Source organism: Heterodontus francisci, chromosome 5 (assembly GCF_036365525.1).
Source record: "Heterodontus francisci isolate sHetFra1 chromosome 5, sHetFra1.hap1, whole genome shotgun sequence".
NCBI lineage: Eukaryota > Metazoa > Chordata > Chondrichthyes > Heterodontiformes > Heterodontidae > Heterodontus > Heterodontus francisci.
The window spans coordinates 196,258,772-196,285,405 of record NC_090375.1 but is presented as its reverse complement, the minus strand read 5'-3'; the positions used below and the strand labels follow the sequence as shown (position 1 = coordinate 196,285,405).

The following is a 26,634-nucleotide window of genomic DNA, read 5'->3' as shown; positions in this document are numbered from 1 at the left end:
AGACCAAGCACAGACTGGGTGAGCGCATTGCGGAACACCTCCGCTCAGTCCGCAAGCATGACCCCGAGCTTCCGGTTGCTTGCCATTTCAACATTCCCCACTGCTCTCATGCTCACATGTCTGTCCTGGGATTGCTGCAGTGTTCCAGTGAACATCAACGCAAGCTCGAGGAACAGCATCTCATTTACCGATTAGACACACTACAACCTGCCGGACTGAACATTGAGTTCAATAATTTCAGAGCATGACGGGCTCCCCATTTTACTTTTATTTTTAGTTTTTTTTCTTTTTCCTTTTTTATTTTTTGTGTTGATTTTATTTTGTTTCATCTTAGTTTGTTCAGTTTGCTTACCCACTGTTTTTTTTCATGTTTGTACTTGTGGCTGTTCAATTTTCAGTCCGTTAACACCCTATCTGTGCTAATGCTTTGGCTTTCAACACACCATTAACATATTGTTTGCCTTTGCTCCATGACCTTCTGGTCAGCTATTCTGTGACCTCGTTTATCTACAACTTTTCCTTTGTTATCTCTTGCCCCACCCCCGCTTTACTTGCTTATAACCTTTTACATCTCTAATATTTGCCAGTTCTGAAGAAGGGTCACTGACCTGAAATGTTAAGCCTGCTTCTCTCTCCACAGATGCTGCCAGACCTGCTGAGTATTTCCAGAATTTCTTGTTTTTATTTCGCATTCCAGGTTGACTGCTAAGATGGCCGAATACACAAACAGACATAGTCAAACCAGCTAGTCACATGACTAACCTGCTGGGCAACCTGAGTCTTTTGAATTTGTACAAACAGTTTGGGCAGAAAGCAGAATGCTCCTGGACTGAGAAGATCTCTCCTGGCTGGCTCGCCACAGCCTCTCCTATCTGCCTGCTCCCATCTCTTTCTCACAAGCCTCTGAATCCACTGAAGACATATGAACCCCAAGAGAGAAAAGTCTCCTACAGCGAACAAGGTTTAAGAAGAATACAGGGCCCTAACGAAAAGCAAGATCTACCTACAATCAAGCTCTCTACAGTGAGCTTGAAGAACCGTAACAAAGACTCTTCAGATATTGCCTCACACTTTTCCACTTTACTTTTCTTCTACTCTTTTCTGTCACTATTTGCATGTGTATATCGCGTATGCATGCTAGCGTGGGTGTGTTGTGTATCCATAGGCGTCTTTCTTCTTTAAACGTAAGAAAGCCTGTTTGTGTTGGTTTCTTTGCCTTATAATTGGAAAGCGGCGAACAAGGATTCACCAAGGGGAGCGAGAAAACATGTTGTGTTTAAAATTAAACCCTGTTACAGTAAGGCCAGGTGAGAGGGACTCCTAGACACCTTTATCACCTGGTTGTAACACTACTCACAACATTTAAAGGAGTCTGTAGGGATAAACCAGGATGTACTACTTTAGCCACATATGATGTGGATGTAGGGGAATCCTCTCCAATAAAACAGCATCCTTATCACTTAAGTCCAGAGAAACAGGCCCAGGTGAAAGCAGAAATCCAATACATGCTGGAAAGTCACCTAATTGAACCCAGTCAAAGCAGCTGGAGTTCCTTAGTGGTGTATGAGCCTAAACCTGATGGATCAACTAGATTTTGTATGGACTACAAAAAGGTTAATGCTGTAACAAAGGCAGACTCCTACCCAATTCCTCGCTTGGAAGACTGTATTAACAGAGTGGGCAGTGCCACATTTCTTACCAAAATAGATTTGTTAAAGGAATACTGGCAAGTTCCTTTAACACCCCGAGCTAAAGAAATATCAGCCTTTGTCACACCAGACAGTCTTTTCCAATGTTGAGTGATGCCATTCAGTCTAAAAAATGTCCAAGCAACTTTTCAGAGACAAATGAACCAAGTGGTAGCCAATGCTCCTAACTGTGTGGTTTACCTTGATGATGTGCTGGTATACAGTGACACTTTGAAGGACCACTTGGAACAACTGGAAGCTCTATTTAGAAAAAAACAGTCGGCTGATTTGGTAATAAACTTTGCCAAGAGTGAATTTGCAAAAGTGCGGGTAACCTACCTAGGGCATATAGTAGGGCAAGGACAAGTGTTGCCAAGAACAGCAAATGTAGAAGCATTGATGGAGCTCCCCGCTTCTAAGACTAAATAAGAAATCATGAGGTTTTTGGGGATGTGTGGTTTCTACCGCAAGTTTGTACCAAATTTTAGCACTGTAGCAGCTCTACTGACGGATTTGCTACAAAAAATGAAAGGCAAGGTGGTGTGTTCAGGAGAGTGCCAAGCATCTTTTGAAAGTCTGAAAGCCATTTTGATCAATGAGCCGGTGTTCGCTGCCCCAAATTTCACTAAGCTCTTCAAGGTAGCAATTGATGCTAGTGACCTGGGTGTCAGTGCAGTCCTGTTACAAGATGATGAATTGGGCATAGAAAGGCCAATAGGATACTTTTCCAAAAAGCTAAATCAACACCAAAAGAGATACTCAACAGTGGAAAAAGAAACTCTGGGGTTACTACTAGCTCTTAAACATTTTGATGTATATGTCCGCCACGACGACTGAGAGATACTGGTATATACTGATCATAACCCCTTAGCCTTTGTGGAAAAATTCAAAAACTAGAATGTCAGACTATTTCGATGGAGTTTACTATTGCTGCCCTATCACTTAAAGATTATCCACATTAAGAACATAAGAAATAGGAGCAGGAGTAGACCATTCAGCCCCTCAAGCTTGCCCCACCATTCAATAAGATCATGGCTGATCTGTCCCAGGCCTCAACTCCTCTTTCGGGCCTGCTCTGCATACCCCTCAACTCCCTGAGATTTCAAACATCTATGTACCTCCTCCTTATATACATTTAGCGACGTAGCCTCCACAACTCTCTGAGGTAGAAAATTCCAGAGATTCACCACCAACTGAGAGAAGAAATTCCTTCGCATCTCAGTTTTAAATGTGTGACCCCTTATTCTATAACTATGTCCCCTAGTTCGAGATTTCCCCACCAGTGGAAACATATTCTCAACATCTACCCTGTCAAGCCCCCTTAAAATCTTATATGTTTCTATAAAATCACCTCTCATTCTTCTAAACTCCAATGAATAAAGGCCTAACCTGTTTACTCTAGTGAACCTTTTCTGAACTGCCTCCAATGTGAGTATATCCTTCCTTAAATATGGGGACCAAAACTGTACGCAGTACTCCAGGTGTGGCCTCACCAACACCCTGTACAGTTGTAACAAGACTTCCCTATTTTTAAACTCTAGTCCCCGAGCAATAAAGACCAAAATTGCATTTGCCTTCCTCATTACTTGCTGCACCTGCATGCTAACCTTTTGTGTTTCATGCACAAGAACACCCAGATCCCTCTGTACTGCAGTATTTTGTAGTCTTTCTCCAACTAAATAATAATTTGCCTTTTTATTCTTCCTACCAAAGTGGATGACCTCACACTTTCCCACAGAGAACTCCATCTGCCAAATTTTTGCCCACTCACTTAACCTATCTATATCCCTTTGCAGATTCTTTGTGTCCTCATCACAACATGCCTTCCCACCTATTTTTGTATCATCAGTAAATTTGGTTTCACTACACTCTGTCCCTTCCTCCAAGTCATTGATATAGATGGTAAATAGTTGAGGCCCTAGGACCGATCCCTGTGGCACCCCAATAGTTACGGCTTTCCAACCTGAAAAAGACCCATTAATCCTGACTCTCTGCCTTCTGTGTGTTAGCCAATCTTCAATCCATGCCAACACATTATATCCAATAACCTGAGTTCTTATTTTGTGCAATAACCTTTTATGTGGCACCTTATCATACGCCTTCTGAAAATCCAAATACACTACATCTACCGGTTCCCCTTTATCCACTCTGCTTGTTATATCTTCAAAGAACTCTAACAAATTTGTCAAACATGATTTCCCTTTCATAAAACCATGTTGACTCTGTTTGATTGAAAAATAATGTAATTGCTGATGCTTTGTCTAGAATTTAACTTTGCTTTGAGTTATCTGAGTGCAAAGATGGCACAAAGCAGAACTGTATGAGTAACAGGTAAAGAGTGAATGAGAATGAGTGTGTAAATGTGTTTTAATAATTTTCATTTGTTTTTCCCACACTTTGCAAAGAAGCACATGCAAAAATGGTGTTTCATTCCTCTAACAATGGAAGGGTTATGAAAGTGCTACCATTTTAAAATATTTTTTGAGGACTTGTGTTTTTGAATTCTGGAGATGGATTCATTTGAGACTGAAGGGATTCCAAGGATGTTTTTTTGAAAGGAACACTGGAAGGACTCTACTTAAAAACAACATTTGCTGGATGTCACATGTCTTCGGCTAAGTAAACAATGGGCACCTTCTGACTATGTGAGTTATTTACAGGAGAAGTGACATCAAGATTTGAATACTGTTTTGACCCAGTTTGGAGGTCAGCCTGCTAAAAGAGAAGACCAGTTCATCTTTTCTCCAACTCTTTGAGAAACCCTGAGACTCAAGTGTACGAAATAGAGAAACTGAAGCAGCACTTCTCCTGAGAAGCTTCTGGGAGACTTCCTCTCAACATCCCCTGAACGAACTGCCTCTGAAAAGATCTCAGTGACCTGTCCACGTGTACTCGGATGCTAGACTGTATGCCATCTGGAACATAACATATCTTATCCTTTTTCTTCAAGAATTAACAAGTACTTTGGCCAAAGCATCGTTATTTTTCCTTTAACTGGTGTGTGTGTGTGTGTGTGTGTGCTGGGTATTTAGAAGGGAGTATATATATTTACGCTCATATTTCAAATTGTGGATTAAAGCTTTGCATCTTTATTGACTAAGTCTTCTTTCATAATAAATTAATACTTTTGTTGTTTATTAAAGAAACCTGGTGGGTGGATTTTATTCTGAAACTAAAATAGATAGAGTATATAATTGACCGTATCGGTAACTGGGTAAACATTTAAATATATGTTGTGACCTGTGGAGAAGTGGAGCTAGAGAAAGACAGTGCACTCCTCCCACCTTGGTCGGAACAGTTGCTTGACGTCTCACATCAGCTGCAGCATTTCCCTTGTTAACGCCAACAGCAGAGGCACGTCATCATCCTGGGGCTCAGAACGGGCCTGGTCTCCCACAGTCCTCTGACTGCCAGTGGCCTGGGCTCTCACAGCCTCCGTCGGGTACCCACGCGCATCAGCGATATGCTCACCAGGTTGTGTGCCCGAATCTAAACGCGTGCGACTACTCATTGATGAAAGAGTATCTGTGGTGTGGAGGGTGTGGGGGAATGATGTGACGGTGGACCCTCTGAGGCTCCCACCTCCTCCTCAGTGATGGTTGCCTGTCCCCCAGTCTCTCCAGCTGTTCTCTCTTGTCGTTCCTCTTGACCTGCATATGAAAACAGAGACATTGAAGGGTTAGGGTCTGCCCATTGCAACATTCTAACCACCCCTCCTGTGCTTCTTCATTGATGCAATGGTGATCAGAGTGCAGCATGGCTTTTAGTACCAGATACATTCTTTTGCCCCAGGAGACACTCACTCACTCTCTTGGGTAGAAGCCCCTGTTTCTCCATTAGCAATGGAGTGGCCGCCTTGTGCCCTGCCAGTTCCATGGCCTCCTCCTCCATGCGGATGAGGACATGGAGGTATGGCACTCCACCGCTGGTCTTTTCATGCTCCTTTCTATTGTGGCTGTCTTCTCCTGCAGACACAATGATGAACAAAGTTAGTCGTCCAGTGGGAAAAAGCCCCAGACCTCTGATGGTGATAGTCCAGCGTATCATGATGGGGGCAGGCAAATGCCTCCTGCATGCGGCCACTCTCGAGGGACTATGCAGGGGAATGCATTGACAGACCGGCACCTCTCACTGAGGTGCAGCCAGGCAGCATTTCCTACTCCCTAACCCCATTGCCATGGCTGTGTGGTCATTCCCTCTGCTCCAAATGCAGTCTCTTGTTCTGACACAAGCTAGGCCCAAAGGTTTGTAAATGCATGGAGTACACACACCTTGACAGACCAGATCAGGCCATTGACCCTTTTCCGGCACTGGATCCAGGTCCTGGGGGTGATCCCATGGCTGCTGGCCTCCTCCACTACCTTGGTCAGGTGGGCTGCTGGCCTCCTCCTATCCATGGGGAACAGGAACCCTTTCCCTTGCAGGTTGGAGCAGAATCTGGAGGGAGGCATTGCTGACCCAGGGGCCACCTGGGGTCTCCCGTCAGCTATATTGCCTGCAGATCCTTGGCAGTCCTGAATGGAAGGGCTGTGAAACAGCAAGCAACAGTCAGGCAGGGGGCTGGGGAAGAGCAGGGAACAGTCAGGTAGGGGGCTGGGGAACAGCAGGGAACAGCCAGGCAGGGGGCTGGGGAACAGTAGGGAACAGTCAGGCAGGGGGCTGTGGAACAGCAGGGGTCAGGCAGGGGGCTGCGGAACAGCAGGCAACAGCCAGGCAGGGGGCTGGGGAACAGCAGGGAACAGCCAGGCAGGGGGCTGAGGAACAGCAGTCAACAGCCAGGTAGGGGGCTCTGGAACAGCAGGGAACAGTCATGCAGGGGGCTGGGGAACAGCAGGGAACAGCCAGGTCAGGGGCTCGGGAACAGCAGGGAACAGCCAGGCACGGGGCTGGGGAACAGCAGGGAACAGCCAGGTAGGGGGCTGGGGAACAGCAGGGAACAGTCAGGCAGGGGGCTGGGGAACAGCAGGGAACAGTCAGGCAGGGGGCTGGGGAACAGCAGGGAACAGCCAGGTAGGGGGCTGGGGAACAGCAGGGAACAGTCAGGCAGGGGGCTGGGGAACAGCAGGGAACAGCCAGGCAGGGGGCTGGAGAACAGCAGGCAACAGTCAGGCAGGGGGCTGGGGAACAGCAAGGAACAGCCAGGTAGGGGGCTGGGGAACAGCAGGGAACAGCCAGGTAGGGGGCTGGGGAACAGCAGGGAACAGCCAGGCAGGGGGCTCTGGGACAGCAGGGAACTGCTAGGCAGGGGGCTGGGGAACAGCAGGGAACAGCCAGGCAGGGGGCTGGGGAACAGCAGGGAACAGCCAGGCAGGGGGCTGTGGAACAGCAGGGAACAGCCAGGCAGGGGGCTGGGGAACAGCAGGGAACAGTCAGGCAGGGGGCTGGGGAACAGCAGGGAACAGTCAGGCAGGGGGCTGGGGAACAGATGGGAACAGCCAGGTAGGGGGCTGGGGAACAGCAGGGAACAGCCAGGCACGGGTCTGGGGAACAGCAGGGAACAGCCAGGTAGGGGGTTGGGAACAGGGGGGAACAGTCAGGCAGGGGGCTGGGGAACAGCAGGCAACAGACAGGCAGGGAGCTGGGGAACAGCAGGCAACAGCCGTTAGGGGGCTGGGGAACAGCAGGGAACAGTCAGGCAGGGGGCTGGGGAACAGCAGGCAACAGTCAGGCAGGGGGCTGGGGAACAGCATGCAACAGCCAATAGGGGGCTCTGGAACAGCAGGGAACAGTCAGGCAGGGGGCTGGGGAACAGCAGGCAACAGCCAGGTAGGGGGCTGGGGAACAGCAGGGAACAGCCAGGCACTGGGCTGGGGAACAGCAGGGAACAGCCAGGTAGGGGGCTGGGGAACAGCAGGCAACAGCCAGGTAGGGGGCTGGGGAACAGCAGGGAACAGCCAGGCAGGGGGCTGGGGAACAGCAGGGAACAGCCAGGTAGGGGGCTGGGGAACAGCAGGGAACAGCCAGGCAGGGGGCTCTGGAACAGCAGGGAACAGCCAGGCATGGGGCTGGGGAACAGCAGGGAACAGCCAGGTAGGGGGCTGGGGAACAGCAGGGAACAGCCAGGCAGTGGGCTGGGGAACAGCAGGGAACAGTCAGGCAGGGGGCTGGGGAACAGCAGGCAACAGACTGGCTGGGGGCTGGGGAACAGCAGTCAACAGCCAGGTAGGGGGCTCTGGAACAGCAGGGAACAGTCAGGCAGGGGGCTGGGGAACAGCAGGGAACAGCCAGGTAGGGGGCTGGGGAACAGCAGGGAACAGCCAGGCAGGGGGCTGGGGAACAGCAGGCAACAGACTGGCAGGGGGCTGGGGAGCTGCAGGGAACAGTCAAGCAGGGGGCTGGGGAACAGCAGGGAACATCCAGGCAGGGGGCTGGGGAACAGCAGGGAACAGCCAGGCAGGGGGCTGGGGAACAGCAGCGAACAGCCAGGCAGGGGGCTCTGGAACAGCAGGGAACAGTCAGGCAGGGGGCTGGGGAACAGCAGGGAACAGCCAGGTAGGGGGTTGGGGAACAGCAGGGAACAGCCAGGTAGGGGGCTCTGGAACAGCAGGGAACAGCCAGGCAGGGGTCCGGGGAACAGCAGGGAACAGCCAGGTGGGGGGCTGGGGAACAGCAGGGAACAGTCAGGCAGGGGGCTCTGGAACAGCAGGGAACAGTCAGGCAGGGGGCTGTGGAACAGCAGGGGTCAGGTAGTGGGCTCTGGAACAGCAGGGAACAGTCAGGCAGGGGGCTGGGGAACAGCAGGGAACAGCCAGGCGGGGGGCTGGGGAACAGCAGGGAACAGTCAGGCAGGGGGCTCTGGAACAGCAGGGAACAGTCAGGCAGGGGGCTGGGGAACAGCAGGGAAAAGCCAGGTAGGGGGCTGGGGAACAGCAGGGAACAGCCCGGCAGGGGGCTGGGTAACAGCAGGGAACAGTCAGGCAGGGGGCTGGGGAATAGCAGGGAACAGCCAGGTAGGGGGCTGTGGAATAGCATGGAACAGCCAGGTAGGGGGCTGGGGAACAGCAGGGAACAGCCAGGTAGGGGGCTGGGGAACAGCAGGGAACAGCCCGGCAGGGGGCTGGGTAACAGCAGGGAACAGTCAGGCAGGGGGCTGGGGAATAGCAGGGAACAGCCAGGTAGGGGGCTGTGGAATAGCATGGAACAGCCAGGTAGGGGGCTGGGGAACAGCAGGGAACAGCCAGGCAGGGGGCTGGGGAACAGCAGGGAACAGCCAGGCAGGGGGCTGGGGAACAGCAGGGAACAGCCAGGCAGGGGGCTGGGGAACAGCAGGGAACAGCCAGGCAGGTGGCTGGGGAACAGCAGGGGTCAGGCAGGGGGCTGGGGAACAGCAGGGAACAGCCAGGTAGGGGGCTGGGGAACAGCAGGGAACAGCCAGGCAGGGGGCTCTGGAACAACAGGGAACAGCCAGGCAGGGGGCTGGGGAACAGCAGGGAACAGCCAGGCAGGGGGTTGGGGAACAGCAGGGAACAGCCAGGCAGGGGGCTGGGGAACTGCAGGCAATAGTTAGGCAGGGGGCTGGGGAACAGTAGGCAGTACTGCGTGCAATCTGTTAGCCCTATAATTATGGCGTCTTGGGCTTCCACAGCGTCACCTGACACTACCTTCGCCTCCTCCGCTGCCACCTCTATCCTCTCACTCAACGGCCCTCCACGCCTCCCGACTCTTAATTGGGCAGCTGGCGCTTAATCACATTCGCCCGGCCGCTCATTGCCCCAATGGATGCCTCACTCACTTCCAGTCCCGACATCAGTACCTGCGGCTGTAGTGTTTTAGTGTTTTGAAATTGTATTGTGCAATCTGTACTCTGGAGGCTGCTATAGAACACACATACTAGAAAAGGGAACCTGAAACTAGAACAGAATAAAAGATGACACCACTATGTTCAGCAGTTTGCAGTCTCTGTTGTACATATCTCATATCAATCTCAGCTAAACCTCACTCCAGTCCCGAGGACATCACAATGACAATGAGGTAAACAAAGAAAACGGACAGTGAAAAATCGGAAATATTGCTTTCAGGTATGAAAATATCGGAACGTTGTTGTCTCCTTTTACAGATAGCAGTTTAAGTTGCAGACTGTGTTCCAGTGGCACACAGGAAGCTTGTAAAGTGTATACTCCCAAACTGATCTCTCCAAAATAACCATCCAATCCAAAAAATATATAGTCTCAGATCACTACAGAGAAGTTTTTTTCTGAAAGGAATGCGATCCTGCATCCTTTATCACTGTGTCGCTGGTCAGAATGGCATTGTCTATTCCCAACCTACCACCTTTTGATATGCATTCCGAGCCATCATACATATCCAATGTTGGCAAAAGTGACTGTGACACTTTGAAGGCGCAATGGCAGGTTTCACATACACAGACGATACAAGGGAAATGGCCTTTCTTCTACACTATGGAGGTGAAGAATTAGAAGATATCTTTGAGACACTTACGCCTGAGCAAAATGACTACGACTCAGCAAAAAGTGCACTGACGACCTGCTTCATGCCCAAGATAAACACCATATATGAAACCATTGTCTTCCGATACACTAAGCAAGAAGGAAACGAGACATTTCACCAACATTGCACGTGATTGGGGGAACTAGCAACTAAATGTGACATTGATGATGTTGAACGGGAAATAAAAACTAATAATTAAAGGCCGTTTCTCTAGTCGACTAAGCCAAAAAGCTTTGAGAAGGAAAGTTGTCAGAGCTGCTGGAGTTAGTAAGATCACTATCGCTCTCAGAGTCCAGAGCTACTGAAGTTGAGGCTGCTAACTCAAAGTTCAAATCCTGTGAATGCTATTCATCGCTCATGTGCCAGGAAACCACCTGCAAAGCAACAACAGCTGTCCCACAAACAGAGCTGCGACTTATCCAAAAAATGTTTCCACTGTGGTAGTGCTTACCCACTGGACAATGTGTCCTGCTACTGGTAAACAGCGTAAAGCCTGTGGAAAACCCAACAACATTGCTCATGTTTGTCGCTCATCAGCAAAATAATCTACTAAGACCAATACCAACAGAAAGGTGTCACGTATGCATAGCACAGCAAAAAGGCGAGAGAATGTAGCTAATGTAGAGGTGGATGACCCTGAACATACTTTTAGAATCATAGAACCATAGAAAAGTTATGGCACAGAAAGAGGCCATTCAGCCCATCGTGTCTGCACTGGCTGAAAAAATTAGCCACCCATTCTAATACCACCTTCCAGCACTAATCCATAGCCTTGCAAGTTACAGCACTTCAGGTGCAGGTCCAGATACCTTTTAACTGAATTGAGGGTTTCGGCCTCCACCATCGATCCAGGCAGCAAATTCCAGACACCCACCATCCTCTGGGTGAAAAAGTGTTTCCTCATGTCCCCTGTAATCCAATCACCTCAAATCTGTGCCCCCGGTAATTGACCTCTCCGCTAGGGGAAACAGGTCCTTCCTGTCTACTCGATCTAGGCCCCTCATAATTTTGTGCACCTCAATTAAGTCACCTCTCAGCCTCCACTGTTCTAAAGAAAACAACCCTAGCTTATCTAATCTGTCTTCATAGCTGCAATTTTGAAGCCCTGGCAACATTCTTGTAAATCTCCTCTGTACTCTCTCCAGAGCAATTATGTCCCTCCTGTAACGTGGTGACCAGAACTGTACGCAATACTCCAGCTGTGGCCTAACCAGCGTTTTATACAGTTCCAACATTACATTCCTGCTTTTGTATTCTATACCTCGGCCAATAGCATTCCATATGCCTTTTTCACCATTTTATCTACGAAACCTGCCACCTTCAGGGACCTGTGGACATGCACTCCAAGGTCTCTCACTTTTTCTACCCCTCTCAATATCCTTCCATTTACTGCGTATTCGCTTGCGTTGATTGCCCTCCCCAAATGCATTACCCACACTTCTCCAGATTGAATTCCATTTGCCACTTATCCACCCACTCAACCAAACCATTGATATCTTTCTGGAGTCTACGGCTATCCTCTTCACTATCAACTACATGGCCAATTTTTGTGTCATCAGCAAATTTCCCAATCATGCCTCCCACTTTTAAGTCTCTTCTTCTTTGGCCTCCTTATCTTGAGAGACGATGGGTAAGCGCCTGGAGATGGTCAGTGGTGTGTGGAGCAGCGCCTGGAGTGGCTATAAAGGCCAATCTAGAGTGACAGGCTCTTCCACAGGTGCTGCAGAGAAATTTGTTTGTCGGGGCTGTTACACAGTTGGCTCTCCCCTTGCGCCTCTGTCTTTCTTCCTGCCAACTGCTAAGTCTCTTCGACTCACCACACTTTAGCCCCGTCTTTATGGCTGCCCGCCAGCTCTGGCAAACGCTGGCAACTGACTCCCACGACTTGTGATCAATGTCGCAGGACTTCATGTCGTGTTTGCAGATGTCTTTAAAGCGGAGACATGGACGGCCAGTGGGTCTGATACCAGTGGCGGCCTCGCTGTACAATGTGTCTTTGGGGATCCTGCCATCTTCCATGCGGCTCACATGACCAAGCCATCTCAAGCGCCGCTGACTCAGTAGTGTGTATAAGCTGGGGATGTTGGCCGCCTCGAGGACTTCTGTGTTGGAGATACGGTCCTGCCACCTGATGCCAAGTATTCTCCGGAGGCAGCGAAGATGGAATGAATTGAGACGTCGCTCTTGGCTGACATACGTTGTCCAGGCCTCGTTGCCATAGAGCAAGGTACTGAGGACACAGCTTGATACACTCGGACTTTTGTGTTCCGTGTCAGTGCGCCATTTTCCCACACTCTCTTGGCCAGTCTGGACATAGCAGTGGAAGCCTTTCCCATGCGCTTGTTGATTTCTGCATCTAGAGACAGGTTACTGGTGATAGTCGAGCCTAGGTAGGTGAACTCTTGAACCACTTCCAGAGCGTGGTCGCCAATATTGATGGATGGAGCATTTCTGACGTCCTGCCCCATGATGTTCGTTTTCTTGAGGCTGATGGTTAGGCCAAATTCATTGCAGGCAACCGCAAACCTGTCGATGAGACTCTGCAGGCACTCTTCAGTGTGAGATGTTAAAGCAGCATCGTCAGCAAAGAGGAGTTCCCTGATGAGGACTTCCCGTACTTTGGACTTCACTCTTAGACGGGCAAGGTTGAACAACCTGCCGCCTGATCTTGTGTGGAGGAAAATTCCTTCTTCAGAGGACTTGAACGCTTGTGAAAGCAGCAGGGAGAAGAAAATCCCAAAAAGTGTGGGTGCGAGAACACAGCCCTGTTTCACGCCACTCAGGATAGGAAAAGGGTCTGATGAGGAGCCACCATGTTGAATTGAGTCTTTCATATTGTCATGGAATGAGGTGATGATACTTAGTAGCTTTGGTGGACATCCAATCTTTTCTAGTAGTTTGGAGACCACGTCTGCTGACGAGGTCAAAGGCTTTGGTGAGATCAATGAAAGCAATGTAGAGGGGCATCTGTTGTTCGCGGCATTTCTCCTGTATCTGACGAAGGGAGAACAGCATGTCAACGGTCGATCTCTCTGCACGAAAGCCACACTGTGCCTCAGGGTAGACGCGCTCGGCCAGCTTCTGGAGGCTGTTTAGAGCGACTCGAGCAAAGACTTTCCCCATTATGCTGAGCAGGGAGATTCCACGGTAGTTGTTGCAGTCACCGTGGTCACCTTTGTTTTTATAGAGGGTGATGATATTGGCATCGCGCATGTCCTGTGGTACTGCTCCCTCGTCCCAGCACAGGCATAGCAGTTCATGTAGTGCTGAGAGTATAGCAGGCTTGGCACTCTTGATTATTTCAGGGGTAATGCTGTCCTTCCCAGGGGCTTTTCCGCAGGCTAGAAAATCAATGGCATCACTGAGTTCCGATTTTGTTGGCTGTATGTCCAGCTCATCCATGACTGGTAGAGGCTGGGCTGTATTGAGGGCAGTCTCAGTGACAACATTCTCCCTGGAGAACAGTTCTAGGTAGTGCTCAATTCAGCGGTCCATTTGTTTGCGTTGGTCAGTGATTATGTCCCCTGATTTAGATTTTAGGGGGGGCGATCTTCTTGATGGTTGGCCCAAGAGCTCTCTTAATGCCATCATACATTCCTCTGATATTCCCGGTGTCAGAGGCCAGCTGAATATGACTGCATAGGTGTTGCCAGTAGTCGTTTGCGCAGCGCCTGGCTGTTCTTTGTGCAGTGCTTCTGGCTGCTTTAAGTGCTACGGATGTTAACTCGCTGGGGGCTTTCTTGTAGTTCAACAGTGCAATGCGCTTAGCGGCTATGACAGGTTCCAGCTCTTCATTATGAGATTGAAACCAGTCTGCATTTCTCTTCGTACTTTTGCCGTAGGTGGTCAAAGCTGACTCATAGATGGCGTCTCTGATGTGGGCCCACTTGGTCTCAGCATCCCCTGTGGGAGTGTTTTGAAGGGCTGTTACAAGTGAATTTAGAAATTTTTGTAACAGCTGTGGGTGAGAAATTCTGCTCGTGTTGATGCGCGGGTGGCACTTCTGCTTGGAATGATGCAACTTCTTTGGTCTGAGTCTAACCTTGCTGCACACCAGGGAGTGGTCGGTGTCGCAGTCCGCACTGTGGAAGCTGCGTGTGATTTGAACACTGTTTAAGGCGGCTCGCCTTGTGACGATGAGGACCAGCTGGTGCCAACGACATGATCTTGGGTGCCTCCATGAAACCTGGTGACAGGGTTTAGTGTGAAAGAACGAGTTGGTGATGCGGAGGTTATGATAGGTACACAACTCAAGCAGTCTCTGCCCGTTCTCATTCATCCTTCCAACGCCATAGCGCCCAAGGCAGGAGGGCCATGAGTCATGGTCGGCCCCAACCCTGGCATTAAAGTCCCCCAGTAGGAATAGTTGTTAGGTGTTGGGGATGCTGCTGATGATGTTATGGAGTTCCTCGTAGAACTGGTCTTTAGCTTCAGGTGGGGAGCAGAGTGTTGGAGCATAGATGCTGAGTAGGTGTACTGGACCAGAGGTGGTGAGCAGTCGGATGGACAGTATGCGTTCCGAGCCATTTGAGGGAGGCTCTATCATGCTGAGCAAGGAGTTTCTGATGGCGAAGCCCACTCCATGCTGTCTAGGTTCTTCAGGATCCCTGCCCTGCCAGAAGAAGGTGTAGTCTTGCTCTGCTAGAGATCCACTCGCGCGGAGGCGAGTCTCCTGAAGTCCTGCAATGTCTACATTGAGTCTACTGAGCTCATTGTTAATGATGGCGGTCTTCTGAGAATCGTTGATTTGTGTAAGGTCTTCCGACAGGCCAGGGCACATAGTTCTGACTTTCCAGCTTGCAAAGCGAAGGACTGGTACCTTCTTTCCTTTTTCGTGTTGTTTGGTGCAGTGTTGCAGTCCACCTTTCGGGCAATGACCCTGAGCTCCAAGCACCCATTGAAGGAGGTCGACTATGGCGGGACAGAACCTTATTGACCGGGGGCTGCCCGGTTTGAGGCGGGCGGTAGCTGACCAGTGAGGTGCGATGACCTCTCCCACCAACAAAGGCAACCCATGGCGCCCATCATTAATATATCATTAATATATACCACAAACAGCAAGGGACCCAACACTGAGCCCTGTGGAACACCACTAGAAACTGCCTTCCATTCATAAAAACATGCATCATTCATTAGCCATTGTTTCCTATCAATGAGCCAATTCTGGATCCAACCTACAACATTCCCCTGTTTCCCATGGGCTTTTACTTTACTGACCAATCTGCCAAGTGGGACCTTGTCAAATGCTTTACTAAAATCCATGTGACCCCATCCACTGCACTACCCTCATCAATCCTCCTTGTCACTTGCTCAAAATATTCAATTAAGTTAGTAAGACACGACCTTCCCTTAACAAATCTATGCTGATTATCCCTGATTAATCCGTGCCTTTCTAAGTGACAGTTTATCCGATCTCTCAGAATTGATTCTAATAATTTGTCCACCACTGACGTCAGACTGACCAGCCTATAATTATTTGGTCTATCTCAAGCATCCTTTTTAAACAATGGTACAAAGTTTGCAGATCTCCAATCCTCTAGAACGTCGCCTGTATCTAGTGAGGATTTGAAGATGATCCTCAGAGCAACTGCTGTTTCCTCCCTGGCTTCCTTTATTAGCCTGAAATACAATCCAACTGACCCTAGTTATTTATCCACTTTCAAGGATGTCAGACCCTCTAGTACTTCCTCTCTCATTATGCTTATCGTATCTAATATTTCACACTACTCCTCTTTAAATGTCTGCATCATCCCTCTCCTTTGTGAAGACAGAGACAAAGTACTCATTAAGAACCCTGCCCACATCTTCTGCATCCAAGCATAAGTTCCCTTGTACATCTCTGATAGGCCCTACCCTTTCCTTAGTTATCCTCTTGCTCTTAATGTACTGATGAAACATCTTTGGGTTTTCCTTGATTTTACCTGCCAATAATTTTTCACGTCTTGGCTTTGCTTTCCCAATTTCCTTTTTTACTTCACCCCTGCACTTTCTATACTCCTCTAGGCTTTCTAAAGTATTTAGTTTTTTGTGACTGTCATAAGCTTTCTTTTTCTGCTTTATCTTACCCAGTATGCTTTTAGATAACCAGGGGGCTCCAGATTTGGCCGTACCAACCTTTTTCTTTGTGAGGACATGTCTACACCGTGTCTGTCGAATCTCGCTTTTGAATGCCTCCCACTGATTTGCCACTGATTTTCCTTCAAGTAGCTGTATCCAGTCCACTTTTGCCAGATCACCTCTCAGCTTCATAAAATTTGCTTTCCCCCAATTTAGAACTTTTACACCTGTTCTATCCTTGTCCTTTTCCATAATAATGCCAGAACTATCAGTATTATGGTCACTATCTCCAAAACAGCCACCCACTGCTACTTCATCTACTTACTCAGCTTCATTTCCGAAGACTAAATCTAGAATTGCGCCCCCTCTTTTTGGGCTTGTTACGTGCTAAAAAAGTTCTCTTGAATGCAGTTCAAGAATTTTGTGCCCTCTGTGCCCTTCACACTTTTTGTATCCCAGTTGATATCAGCGTTGTTGAAATCCCCAACTATTATTGCCCTATTGTTTTTGCACTCAGAAATTTGCCTACATATTTGTTCTTCTATCTCCCTCTCACTATTTGGGGGTCTATAGTACACTCATAGTAGTGTGGCTGTCCCTTTTTTATTTCTGAGCTCAACCCATATGGCCTCGTTTGCTGATTCATTTAGCATATCATCCCTCCTCACAGCTGTAATTGATTCTTTAACCAATAATGCTACACTCCCTCCTTTTTTTATCCTCCTCTCTATCCTGCCTTAAAACTCTATATCCAGGGATGTTGAGCTGCCATTTTTGCCCCTCTTTAAGCTAAGCTTCTGTTATAGCAATGATATCGTGTTGCCATGTGTCTGTCTGCGCCCTCAGCTCATCAGCTTTATTTGCTATACTCCTTCTATTTAAATAAATACCTTTTAACACTGCCGAATTCCTGTTTTTGTTCTCTCTCTCTAAGACACAGCAAACAGCCACACGTGACTGTGACCATTGGCTGCTCGGATGTAGATGCACTCATCAGGCTGGATTTTGAGCAGGAGGTGGGACTCCCGGTGCCAGACCGAAAAGATGGGGTTTCAGCCTTTACAGATGGATCCTCCGGTTTTTTGGGGTCAAAGTTTAAGGAAACGGGATTCCCGTCCCTTTCAAGACTTTTGGCGACGGCGGACCTGCCCCATGAGCCACCGGCCAATCACAGGGCCAGCAGCTCAGCAGTATCAACAGCGCCACCGGGAGTGGTGGGCACTGTCAGTATTACAGAGGCCTCGGACCCAGGCCCAGTGGTAGATCTCCGGAGAAGAAGTAGGTGAGGCAGAGTCGCCGGGGCCACTGCAGAAGGCCCTGGTGAGGGGTGGGTGGGGGTGTGCATGTTCGGTCCAATGGTGGGGGCGGGGGGGGGGGGTGGGTGGCGGAGCTATGTAGGCCACAAATTGCCCAAGAGAGAGGGGACCGCCCCCGCCAGCCCGTAGGGAGAGCACTTCATTTCTTCATTTTACAAGGTGTCCTCCCCGCAGAGGCCACACCCACCACTGATAACATCCTAGCAGTGGCGGGAAAAGGCCCTTAATCGGCTGTCAATAGGCCACTTAAGGGCCTCAATTGACGTCTGGGCGGGAAGGTCGGTGGCAGCCTACACATCCTCGGCAGAATCAGAATGGGGAATCTCAGCTTCGGGTTCCATAGCTGACGATTCTGCCCCAGTTCTCCGGCACCCCCCGCCACGAAACCCACCGTCGGGATGAGAACACGATCCAGCCCGTAGACACAGGAGCATCAGTGAATGTCCTGGGAGAAAAACATTCAACAAACTTCAGGATTGCCCCAGTCTCTGCAAACCAGGGAATACGTAAGTTTTCTTTTATACCAATGACAAACCGCTGAAAGCTTCGGGGCTTTTGAAATACCAGTCTCATGCAAAGACACTAGAATGAATGCTGTATTGTATGTCGTATCTAGAGAATGTGACACACTTATCAGTTTCCATACAGAAACAGATCTGCACATGATTGCAGTCACACACGATTCCTATGCATAACAAAAACATTCTCAAACTGTCTGCTGATCGTTTCACTGGTATCGGCAAACTGAAAGGTGTTACGTGCAAGTTGCAGGTAGATCCTAATGTGCCCCAGTTGTGCATCAACAAATATCATTTCATGTCAGGAAACAGACAGAGAAGGAACTTCAATGCCTACTTGACATGGACATTATTGAGAAAGTTGGGGATGAGCCTACCCCTTGGGTGTCGCCCATACAAGTCTTTACGAAACCCAAGAGTGAGAACCAGATTAGAATCTGTGTTGATATGCGATCACCAAACCAAGCCATACAACGAGAAAGACACTTGACACCGACAATCAATAATATCATAGAGAAAGTGAATGGTGCTATACAGTTTGCTAAACTTGACCTCAATTCAGGCTACCATCAAATCGAGCTTGCAGAAGAAGTGACATATCTTAACTGTATTCTCGACTCACATTGGACTTTTCTAAGACAAGAGACTCAACTTTGGAGTGAGATCAGCAGCTGAGGTATTTTAGCACTTGCTTTAATCTGCGCTTCAAGGACTTGAAAGCACATGGAACATCAGTGATGACATTCTCATATATGGCTGCACTGAAAGGGAACTGGAGACACGTCTACATGCATGTCTACAAGATTTCAGAGACTGTAACCTCACCTTGAACAAAGACAAGTGCTTGTTCAATGAAAGCAGAATTGAATTCTTCGGTCCTGTGCTCAGCGGTGAAGGAGTATTACCAGATCCACGGAAAGCTGAAGCCATTTCAAACACTGCAGATCCTATAAACGTACAAGAAGTCCGGAGTCTGCTAGGACTCATCACGTTCTGCAGTCGTTTCATTCCTGACCTCGCTACGCCATCTGCCCCCCCACGCGATGTGACAAAAGAGACCATCAATTTAGAATGGAATAAGTAACACAAACAGGTGGTACACCAAATCAAATGATGTTTGTCAGCAACAAATGCTTATTTCGACCCCGAGAAAACCACCAGCTAGTTGTGGATGCAAACCCAGTTGGCTGAGTGTAGAAAGACAAGACAGATCGTTAACATCTTACACTTTCGTCTCTACTTATATGGAAGCGAGTTTAAAGTAATAACTGATCACAGATCACTAGTGAGTTTGTTCAACAATCCACATAAAAACCACCCACTTGAATAGAACATTGGATACTCAAACTATAAGAATACGAGTTCCATGTTGAGTATCAGCCAGGCAAGTTCGACCCAGCGGACTATCTTTTGCAACATCCGCTGCCGACAGTCGCTCCAACTAGTAGTGAGGAAAAGGTTTCTGAACAACATCTTAACTACGTAAGCATAAATGTGGTGCCAAAGTCATTAAAACTAGTCGATATCAAAGCAGCAGCAAAACAAGATGAGGGTTTGCAATTAAGTATGGAGACTAAGGAATCATGAAACTGGAAGACATGATCGATAAAGCATCTACCAGTGAAATCGCTCACACACTACAAGGTCTTCACAATGTTCGAAATGAGCTCACCATTACAACAACATCTGATCTTATATTACACAACAACCGTATTGTCATTCCACACTTACTGAGGGAATGGGCAGTCGATATAGCACATAAAGAACACCAGGGAATTGTCAAAACCAAACAACTCCTTCGGGAAAAGGCTCCCTGGAATTGACCGTATGGTAGAGCATAAAATCAGTCAGTGTTTGCCATGCCAAGCAACCACAATGTTAAATCTTCATGATCCTCTCAAGATGTCTGAACTACCTCCAGGACCATGGATTGAAGTCAGTGTTGACTTTGCAGATTTGCCCACAGGTGAACACCTACTTGTTGTCACTGACGACTAAAGCTGATTCCCAATTGTAGAATTAGTTACGTCAACTTCAATGAAAGCAGTCGTCTCAAAGCTTGACCAGATCTTCGCCTTGTTTGGAATCCCTCAAATGGTAAGAAGTGACAATGCACCCCATTCAACAGCGATGAGTTCAGTAAATTCACAAACTACCTAAGGTTCATTCAATGGAAAATCACACCCCATTGGCCAAGAGCTAATGGAGAAGCCGAGAGATTGATGCGAACCTTGGAAAAAGTGATATGTACAGCTACAGCTGAAAACAAGTCATGGAGGCAAGAGCTATATCACTTTCTTCATAATTACAGAGTGACTCCTCATTCAAATACTGGAAAACCTCCAACTACACTCATCTTTGCACATTCTATGCACACACATCTACCTGAGCTACCCTGCAGAGTTAATGATCAACAGGTACACGAATACGATCGAGAACAGAAGGATCAAACCAAGGTACATGCAGAGTGAAACATGAAATTTAGAGCTCCACTGCTAAAACCAGGAGATAAAGTACTTGGGAAATGTGATGTTCACATTGGAAAACAAACAACTCCTTATGACATCCAACCATTTGACCAACACAAAAGGATCAATGATCACTGCTCAGCGTGATTCACAAATCATCACAAGAAACACATAATTCTTCAAAGTACTGAAAACATCTCTCGTAAGCATTGAATCCGATTCCAACATCGACAACTCAGATGAAGAACGAGTCAAATGAGACTACATCTGATGTCAAATGATATCCTATTCATGAGAGAAAACACCCACAATACTTAAGTACTTAATACAAAGTGAACTATTTATGTTTAAGATTATTGTTTACACTTTTAGAAACAAACCATTGAAACATGCTATGTCACTCATTTACTAAGAAGGGGAGGGATGTGGTGTTGCAGTGTTTTGAAATTGCAATTGCCTTGTGCATTGTGTACTCTAGAGGTTGCTGTAGAACACGCATGCTAACAAAGGGAAAATGAAACTAAAACAGAATAAAAGACGCCGTTATGTTCAGAAATCTGCGGTCTCTGTCTCACATATCATACCAAACTCAGCTAAACCTCACTCCAGTCCCAAGGACATCTCAGTGGTCTACAAATAAAATTCAGCCCCATCGATGTCATGGGAACAGCACCACCTGCAAGATCCCTCCAAGTCACACACCATCCTGACTTGGAAATATATTACTGTTCCTTCACTGTCACTGGGTCTAAATCCTGGACCTCCCTCCCTAACAGCACTAAGGGTGTACCTACCCCACATGGACTACAGTGATTCAAGAAGATGGTTCACCACCACCTTCTCGAGGGCATTTAGGGATGGGCAATAACACCGGCCTTGCCAGCAACATCCATATGCTGAGAGCAAATTAAAGATTTGCAGAGTTGTAATTTAGGTGACAGCAGTCCTTCTATGGATATGAATTCTAACCTTGCAGCAGTGCGTTAGCTTGATATAGAAATCCTGCCACAATTCTCAACCTATTTTCTTGGCTTTGCTGTTTGCTCTGATCTGTTTGCAGCGTTCACTCTATGAAGCATCTTTCAAAGAGACAAGCTCTTGGACGAGAATTCTTTGGCTTCTTAGAAGCAAGAATGAAACCGTTCTGATTGAAATGGCCTGACCTCCTTGTAACTGCATCAATGCTTTCATTTTTGCAAATCAACAATAATATTCCTCTGGCTGCCTGTATGAATCTCACAATCCATGAGACCTCAACCTATTTTGGTGGTATTTTACTGCAACTGGACGGCTCATCAATAATACAAAAGCAAAATACTGTGGATGCTGGAAATGTGAAATAGAAGCAGAAAATGCTAGAAAAACTCAGCAGGTCAGGCAGCATCTGTGCAGAAACAGAGTTAACGGCGAGGGTTTTACGGCCCCAGTAGCAGCGAATGCTAAGATGCTCGTAGCAACTTCTGGCAATCGCTCTTGCACTGAAAACCGGAAGTTGCGGTGTGCCTCAATGGACTCTGGAGGAGCCTCCATTGATGGTCCTGCCGGGCTGCTTTGTAAAGTGGCAGGGACCCACATTTCATCAATTTGGGTGGATTGCCTACAACCAGCATTGGATTTAACGTTGATGCATTTAGAGCTGCGATCAGCAGGCGCACAGAGCCTGCTTGGGAGTGCATCCACCATTAAATTATATGCGAGGAATGTGCTGCTTCATAGTGTTATGACAGTGCTTCCATATTTTTTGTTAAGTTTTTTTTTGAGGACTTATGTATTTTAGAATTACGGTCATTGTTTTATTTCAGTAAAACTGAAAAGGATTCCATGGATTTTTTTTTCACTGGGGTCATTGAAAGGACACTGAGGGGACTTGATTTGTAAATAACCCTTACTGGAAATCACCTGTCTTCAGATAAATACCCAGCATGGGCTTTTGGACTAAGGGGAGATGTTTATAAAGAAGTGACAGGTCAAGATTAATAGGGGTCAGGAGGCTTGGCTCTTGAGATTGTTTTTGGTTTCACTTTGGACAGTGAGTTGGGGTTTGGACAGTGTTCTGAAAGGAGTTTTAAAAAGATTTAACAATCCTGTCAGCTTTTCCATCTCTTTGAGAAGCTCTTTGAAGTGAGTGTAAGAAATAGAGAAATTGATGCTGCATTTCTCCTGAAAGGCCTGCCATAAACCCCTGATGCCACATTTCACCAGAAAACCTGCCAAACTGATCTTCAACCTTGCCTGAAAAGAACTGTTCCAGAAAGATCTCAGTGACAGCCATCTACATGTATTTGGGACACCAAACCAAAAAGGGATAGCTGACATCTTTCCATATCTTCTCTTTTTTTCTTCAAGAATTAGCAAGTAAATGGTCAAAGTATTCCTTTTTATCTTTTTTTTGTAACAGAGCTCTAAAAAGAAAATCTCTATTTTTTCCAGTTAACCAGTGTGTGTCTGTGTGGGTGTGTCTGTGTGTGTGAGGGGCTAAGGTAAAAAGGGAACTTTCATATTTCAATCTGTATGTTAATGCTTTACTTCATTACTGATTAAGTCTTGTTTTATAATAAACTGATAATTCTGTTGTTTATTAAAGAAACCTGGTTGGTGGATTTTATTCTGGGATAAAGAGTAAAATCTATGATTGACCGTATCGGTAACTGGGTAAACATGTAAATATACATTGTGACCTGTGGAGAAGTGGAACTAGAAAAGACAATGCACTCCTCCCACCTTGATCACAACAACAGCGATGGGGACCTATCATCTAAAGCAGCTAATGCACAGTTAACAAACTGGGATTAATATCTGATCAAGAGTAGGAATGAAGTTTATGAGGATAAATAAAAACATAGATAAATGAATATTTAACAATAAAAAAAATGAAGGCTCCTCTACTGTTGGGGCATCCACATGCATCTATACAACATATGTTCAGGGTTGACAATGTAGATGGTAATTCTAGTTTGATATAGCAGAGCATTACCAGGTTATTTAGGAAGAAATGTAACAGCAACTTACTTATAGATAATTTTAGTTAGACAAGCAGGAATTTAATTCTATTTATTTAATTCAAATTATGTAATAGTAAATGGTAATGCAAATTGATCTATGGAAGAAATAGGCTTGATAAGCCAAATAGCCCGTGTTCTTGATCTATATTTTCTTAGTTTGTTGTAAAATATGCTTAAGTTGCAGCGTATATGTGAACAGAGGAAAGAGGTGTAGAATTTCCATAGGGGTTCTTCTGATCTCTCACAATAACTTTGGCAGATTACCAGCAGGAATTTGGAAACAAGTGGTTGTATTTTATAAGCTTGCCGCTGATCTCGGCGGTGAACGGGGCATGCTGCAACCGCTATCTCAAGCACGGTGGTTCGTTTAAATAGCAGGGGTGCGCAGGCGCAGATGCCATTTTCAAAGTGCTGTCAGCCCTACCGGCTTGTTTAAATATTTAAAGATAGATTGAATTAAATAAAATAAATACATTTCTTTTGCCCCTCTCCCAGCCCCCAAAAACAATAAAATTAATTATTTGCCCTTTCCCCCCAAAAGACTTACCTTAACCATCTGACCTTCCTGCCCCAAACTGCACAAACTTTAAACTACAACCCTTTCCACCATCCCCTACACCCATGCCATTAATTTCACCCCACTCCCCAACCCCACCCGCACTGATCAACTTACCTTCTCTCCCCTCCCCACCAGTGTTGCGCCTTGTTTTCCCAGACGGGGATCCAAATGCAAGGGAGTGCCGGCCACTGGGCCGAAGATTGCGGTGGGCCATCAAGAGGAGGCGTAAGTATATTTAAATTAATTAAATTAATATTCAAATTTTGGTCCTGTTGCCGAGCACCGGGGAGGGCCGCCATGGAGCCTCACCGCCACCGGGAGGATCAGGCCGGGCCCTGCTGGTGTCGAGATCCGTGGCAGGCCTCATCCAGGACTACCTTCAGGTCCACCCGCCACAGATCCCGACATCGAGGGCTCCTTCAATTCCAGCCCAAGTTGTGAATGTTTAAGCCATTTCTCCGCAGTTTCCACCAATTTTCTGCCGAAGTTATGGTGGCAGATTGGGAGAAATCCCACAGAAATTCTATCCCCAAATGCTTTCTCCGATTCAGACCAGTTCAGTAAGTTTAGTTCCGCAAGCCAAAGCACTTAACTTCAGATGTGGAATCCCATTTGTCTTCTATATCATTCGTGTTTATCAAGTTCCCTAAATGTCTTTTCCTTTCTGGCCATATCTAGTCAAACATTCTTCCTCTGTACATTGATCTAAAGATCAATCCTATCATATTTATATATTATATAGCAAAGAATCTGCATCATATGGAATAAAGAATTTAATTTCTCATGTACAAAATACTTTCAGGCTGTTATTTCCGGAGCCCCACCACAGTCTGGGTGAAAAGATTTCTCCTCAACTCCCTTCTAATCCTTTGGCCAATTACTTTAAATCTATGCCCCCGTGTTATTGACCTCTCTGGTAAGGGAATGAGGTCCTTCCTATCCACTCTATCATAATTTTATATGCCTCAATTAAATCTCCCCTCAGCCTCCTCTGTTCCAAAGAAAACAACCCCAGCCTATCCAATCTTTCCTCATAGCTAAAATTCTCCATTCCTTGCAAATCTCTTCTGTATCTTGCTATTTGATTACTGTTTGACAAGTATATATAGTTGAGTTTCAGACTTTTACTTTGGTCTATATTTTCTGCCTTTTATACTCCTGTTCATTGACATGATAAATCTGAATAATTTAAAGTAACATATGAAAGGCATTGAGATATCTCTGTTATGCTGTGCGGCATTTTTCAATATCTCATGCATTTCTGTTCATAAGTAAAATATAACTAGTTGTGTGGAGCTCTCCCAGTGATGAAGGTGTGGAGGTGAAGGAGATTGGAACGATGGAAAAAGAATCCTGACCTAAGACATCATCGCTGGGGTTCATATTGGACTTCTTAAAAATAAAAGACAGCGTAACTGAACAAGGACCCCCACATACACACACACAGGCAAACAGACAAGTCAGAACATGCCACTGATGTGGTAGCCTGGGCTGATGAAACATCAAATATACAACCACACTCATGGACAATTCTTCTTTGGCCTCCTTATCTCGAGAGACAATGGATACGCGCCTGGAGGTGGTCAGTGGTTTGTGAAGCAGCGCCTGGAGTGGTTATAAAGGCCAATTCTAGAGTGACAGGCTCTTCCACAGGTGCTGCAGAGAAATTTGTTTGTCGGGGCTGTTGCACAGTTGGCTCTCCCCTTGCGCCTCTGTAATTTTTCCTGCCAACTACTAAGTCTCTTCGACTCGCCACATTTTAGCCCCGTCTTTATGGCTGCCCGCCAGCTCTGGCGAACGCTGGCAACTGACTCCCACTACTTGTGATCAATGTCACAGGATTTCATGTCGCGTTTGCAGATGTCTTTAAAGCGGAGACGTGGACGGCCGGTGGGTCTGATACCAGTGGCGAGCTCGCTGTACAATGTGTCTTTGGGGATCCTGCCATCTTCCATGCGGCTCACATGGCCAAGCCATCTCAAGTGCCGCTGACTCAGTAGGGTGTATAAGCTGGGGATGCTGGCCACCTCAAGGACTTCTGTGTTGGAGATACGGTCCTGCCACCTGATGCCAAGGATTCTCCGGAGGCAGCGAAGATGGAATGAATTGAGACGTCGCTCTTGGCTGACATACGTTGTCCAGGCCTTGCTGCCATAGAGCAAGGTACTGAGGACAATGGACAATGGCCTTTTGAAATATGCATGAATGATTTCCTTCTTGCCTTATCAAGATGCAGATATCACATCCATGGGTAGTACGCACCTAAGAACTCCCCTTGGTGAGAGCAGGATATGACCACATGCAGGTGGTCTTGCATAGCCAGGGTGGGATTGATAAGGCACTAAAACCCAATCAAATGACCCAATTCAAAACATTACCTTATATGTCAAGGAGCCAGGGTCATAAAGGGTTATAAAGCCACAGCTCACAAGGAAGCCGGGAAGTGTGACTTGGTCAGTCACAGGCAGTCATGCAGAAGAATTCATTCAGTGGACCTGACCACTCGGGAATGAGCCCTATACGCGGGTCTATTAAACAACTGGTGTTGTAAGTATATACTATTGCTTGGTGAGTTAAT

The 26,634-nt window shown here is 47.1% G+C and overlaps 1 protein-coding gene across 1 annotated transcript; it reads right to left on the bottom strand.

Moving 5' to 3' along the window:
- Positions 1-6,534: 6,534 nt before the first annotated feature.
- Positions 6,535-9,983, bottom strand: LOC137370311 (keratin-associated protein 10-1-like). Its single transcript, XM_068032690.1, has 4 exons — positions 9,957-9,983; positions 9,442-9,518; positions 7,816-8,580; positions 6,535-7,069 (listed from the first exon to the last, which is right to left on the bottom strand). The coding sequence occupies exons 1-4, from the start codon at positions 9,981-9,983 to the stop codon at positions 6,535-6,537; spliced, it is 1,404 nt and encodes a 467-aa protein (XP_067888791.1).
- Positions 9,984-26,634: the final 16,651 nt, after the last annotated feature.

Excerpts from the sequence above, each read along its gene's own strand:
- LOC137370311 (XM_068032690.1), bottom strand. The coding sequence starts at position 9,983 with ATGGCTCGGAATGCATATCAAAAGGTG. Across the intron at positions 9,519-9,956 it reads GGAATGCATATCAAAAGGTG|TATGTGTGTTCTATAGCAGC; the intron begins GTAGGTTGGGAA and ends TCCCTTTTCTAG. Across the intron at positions 7,070-7,815 it reads TGTTCCCCAGCCCCCAGCCA|CCCCCTGCCTGACTGTTCCC; the intron begins GTCTGTTGCCTG and ends GCTGTTCCCCAG.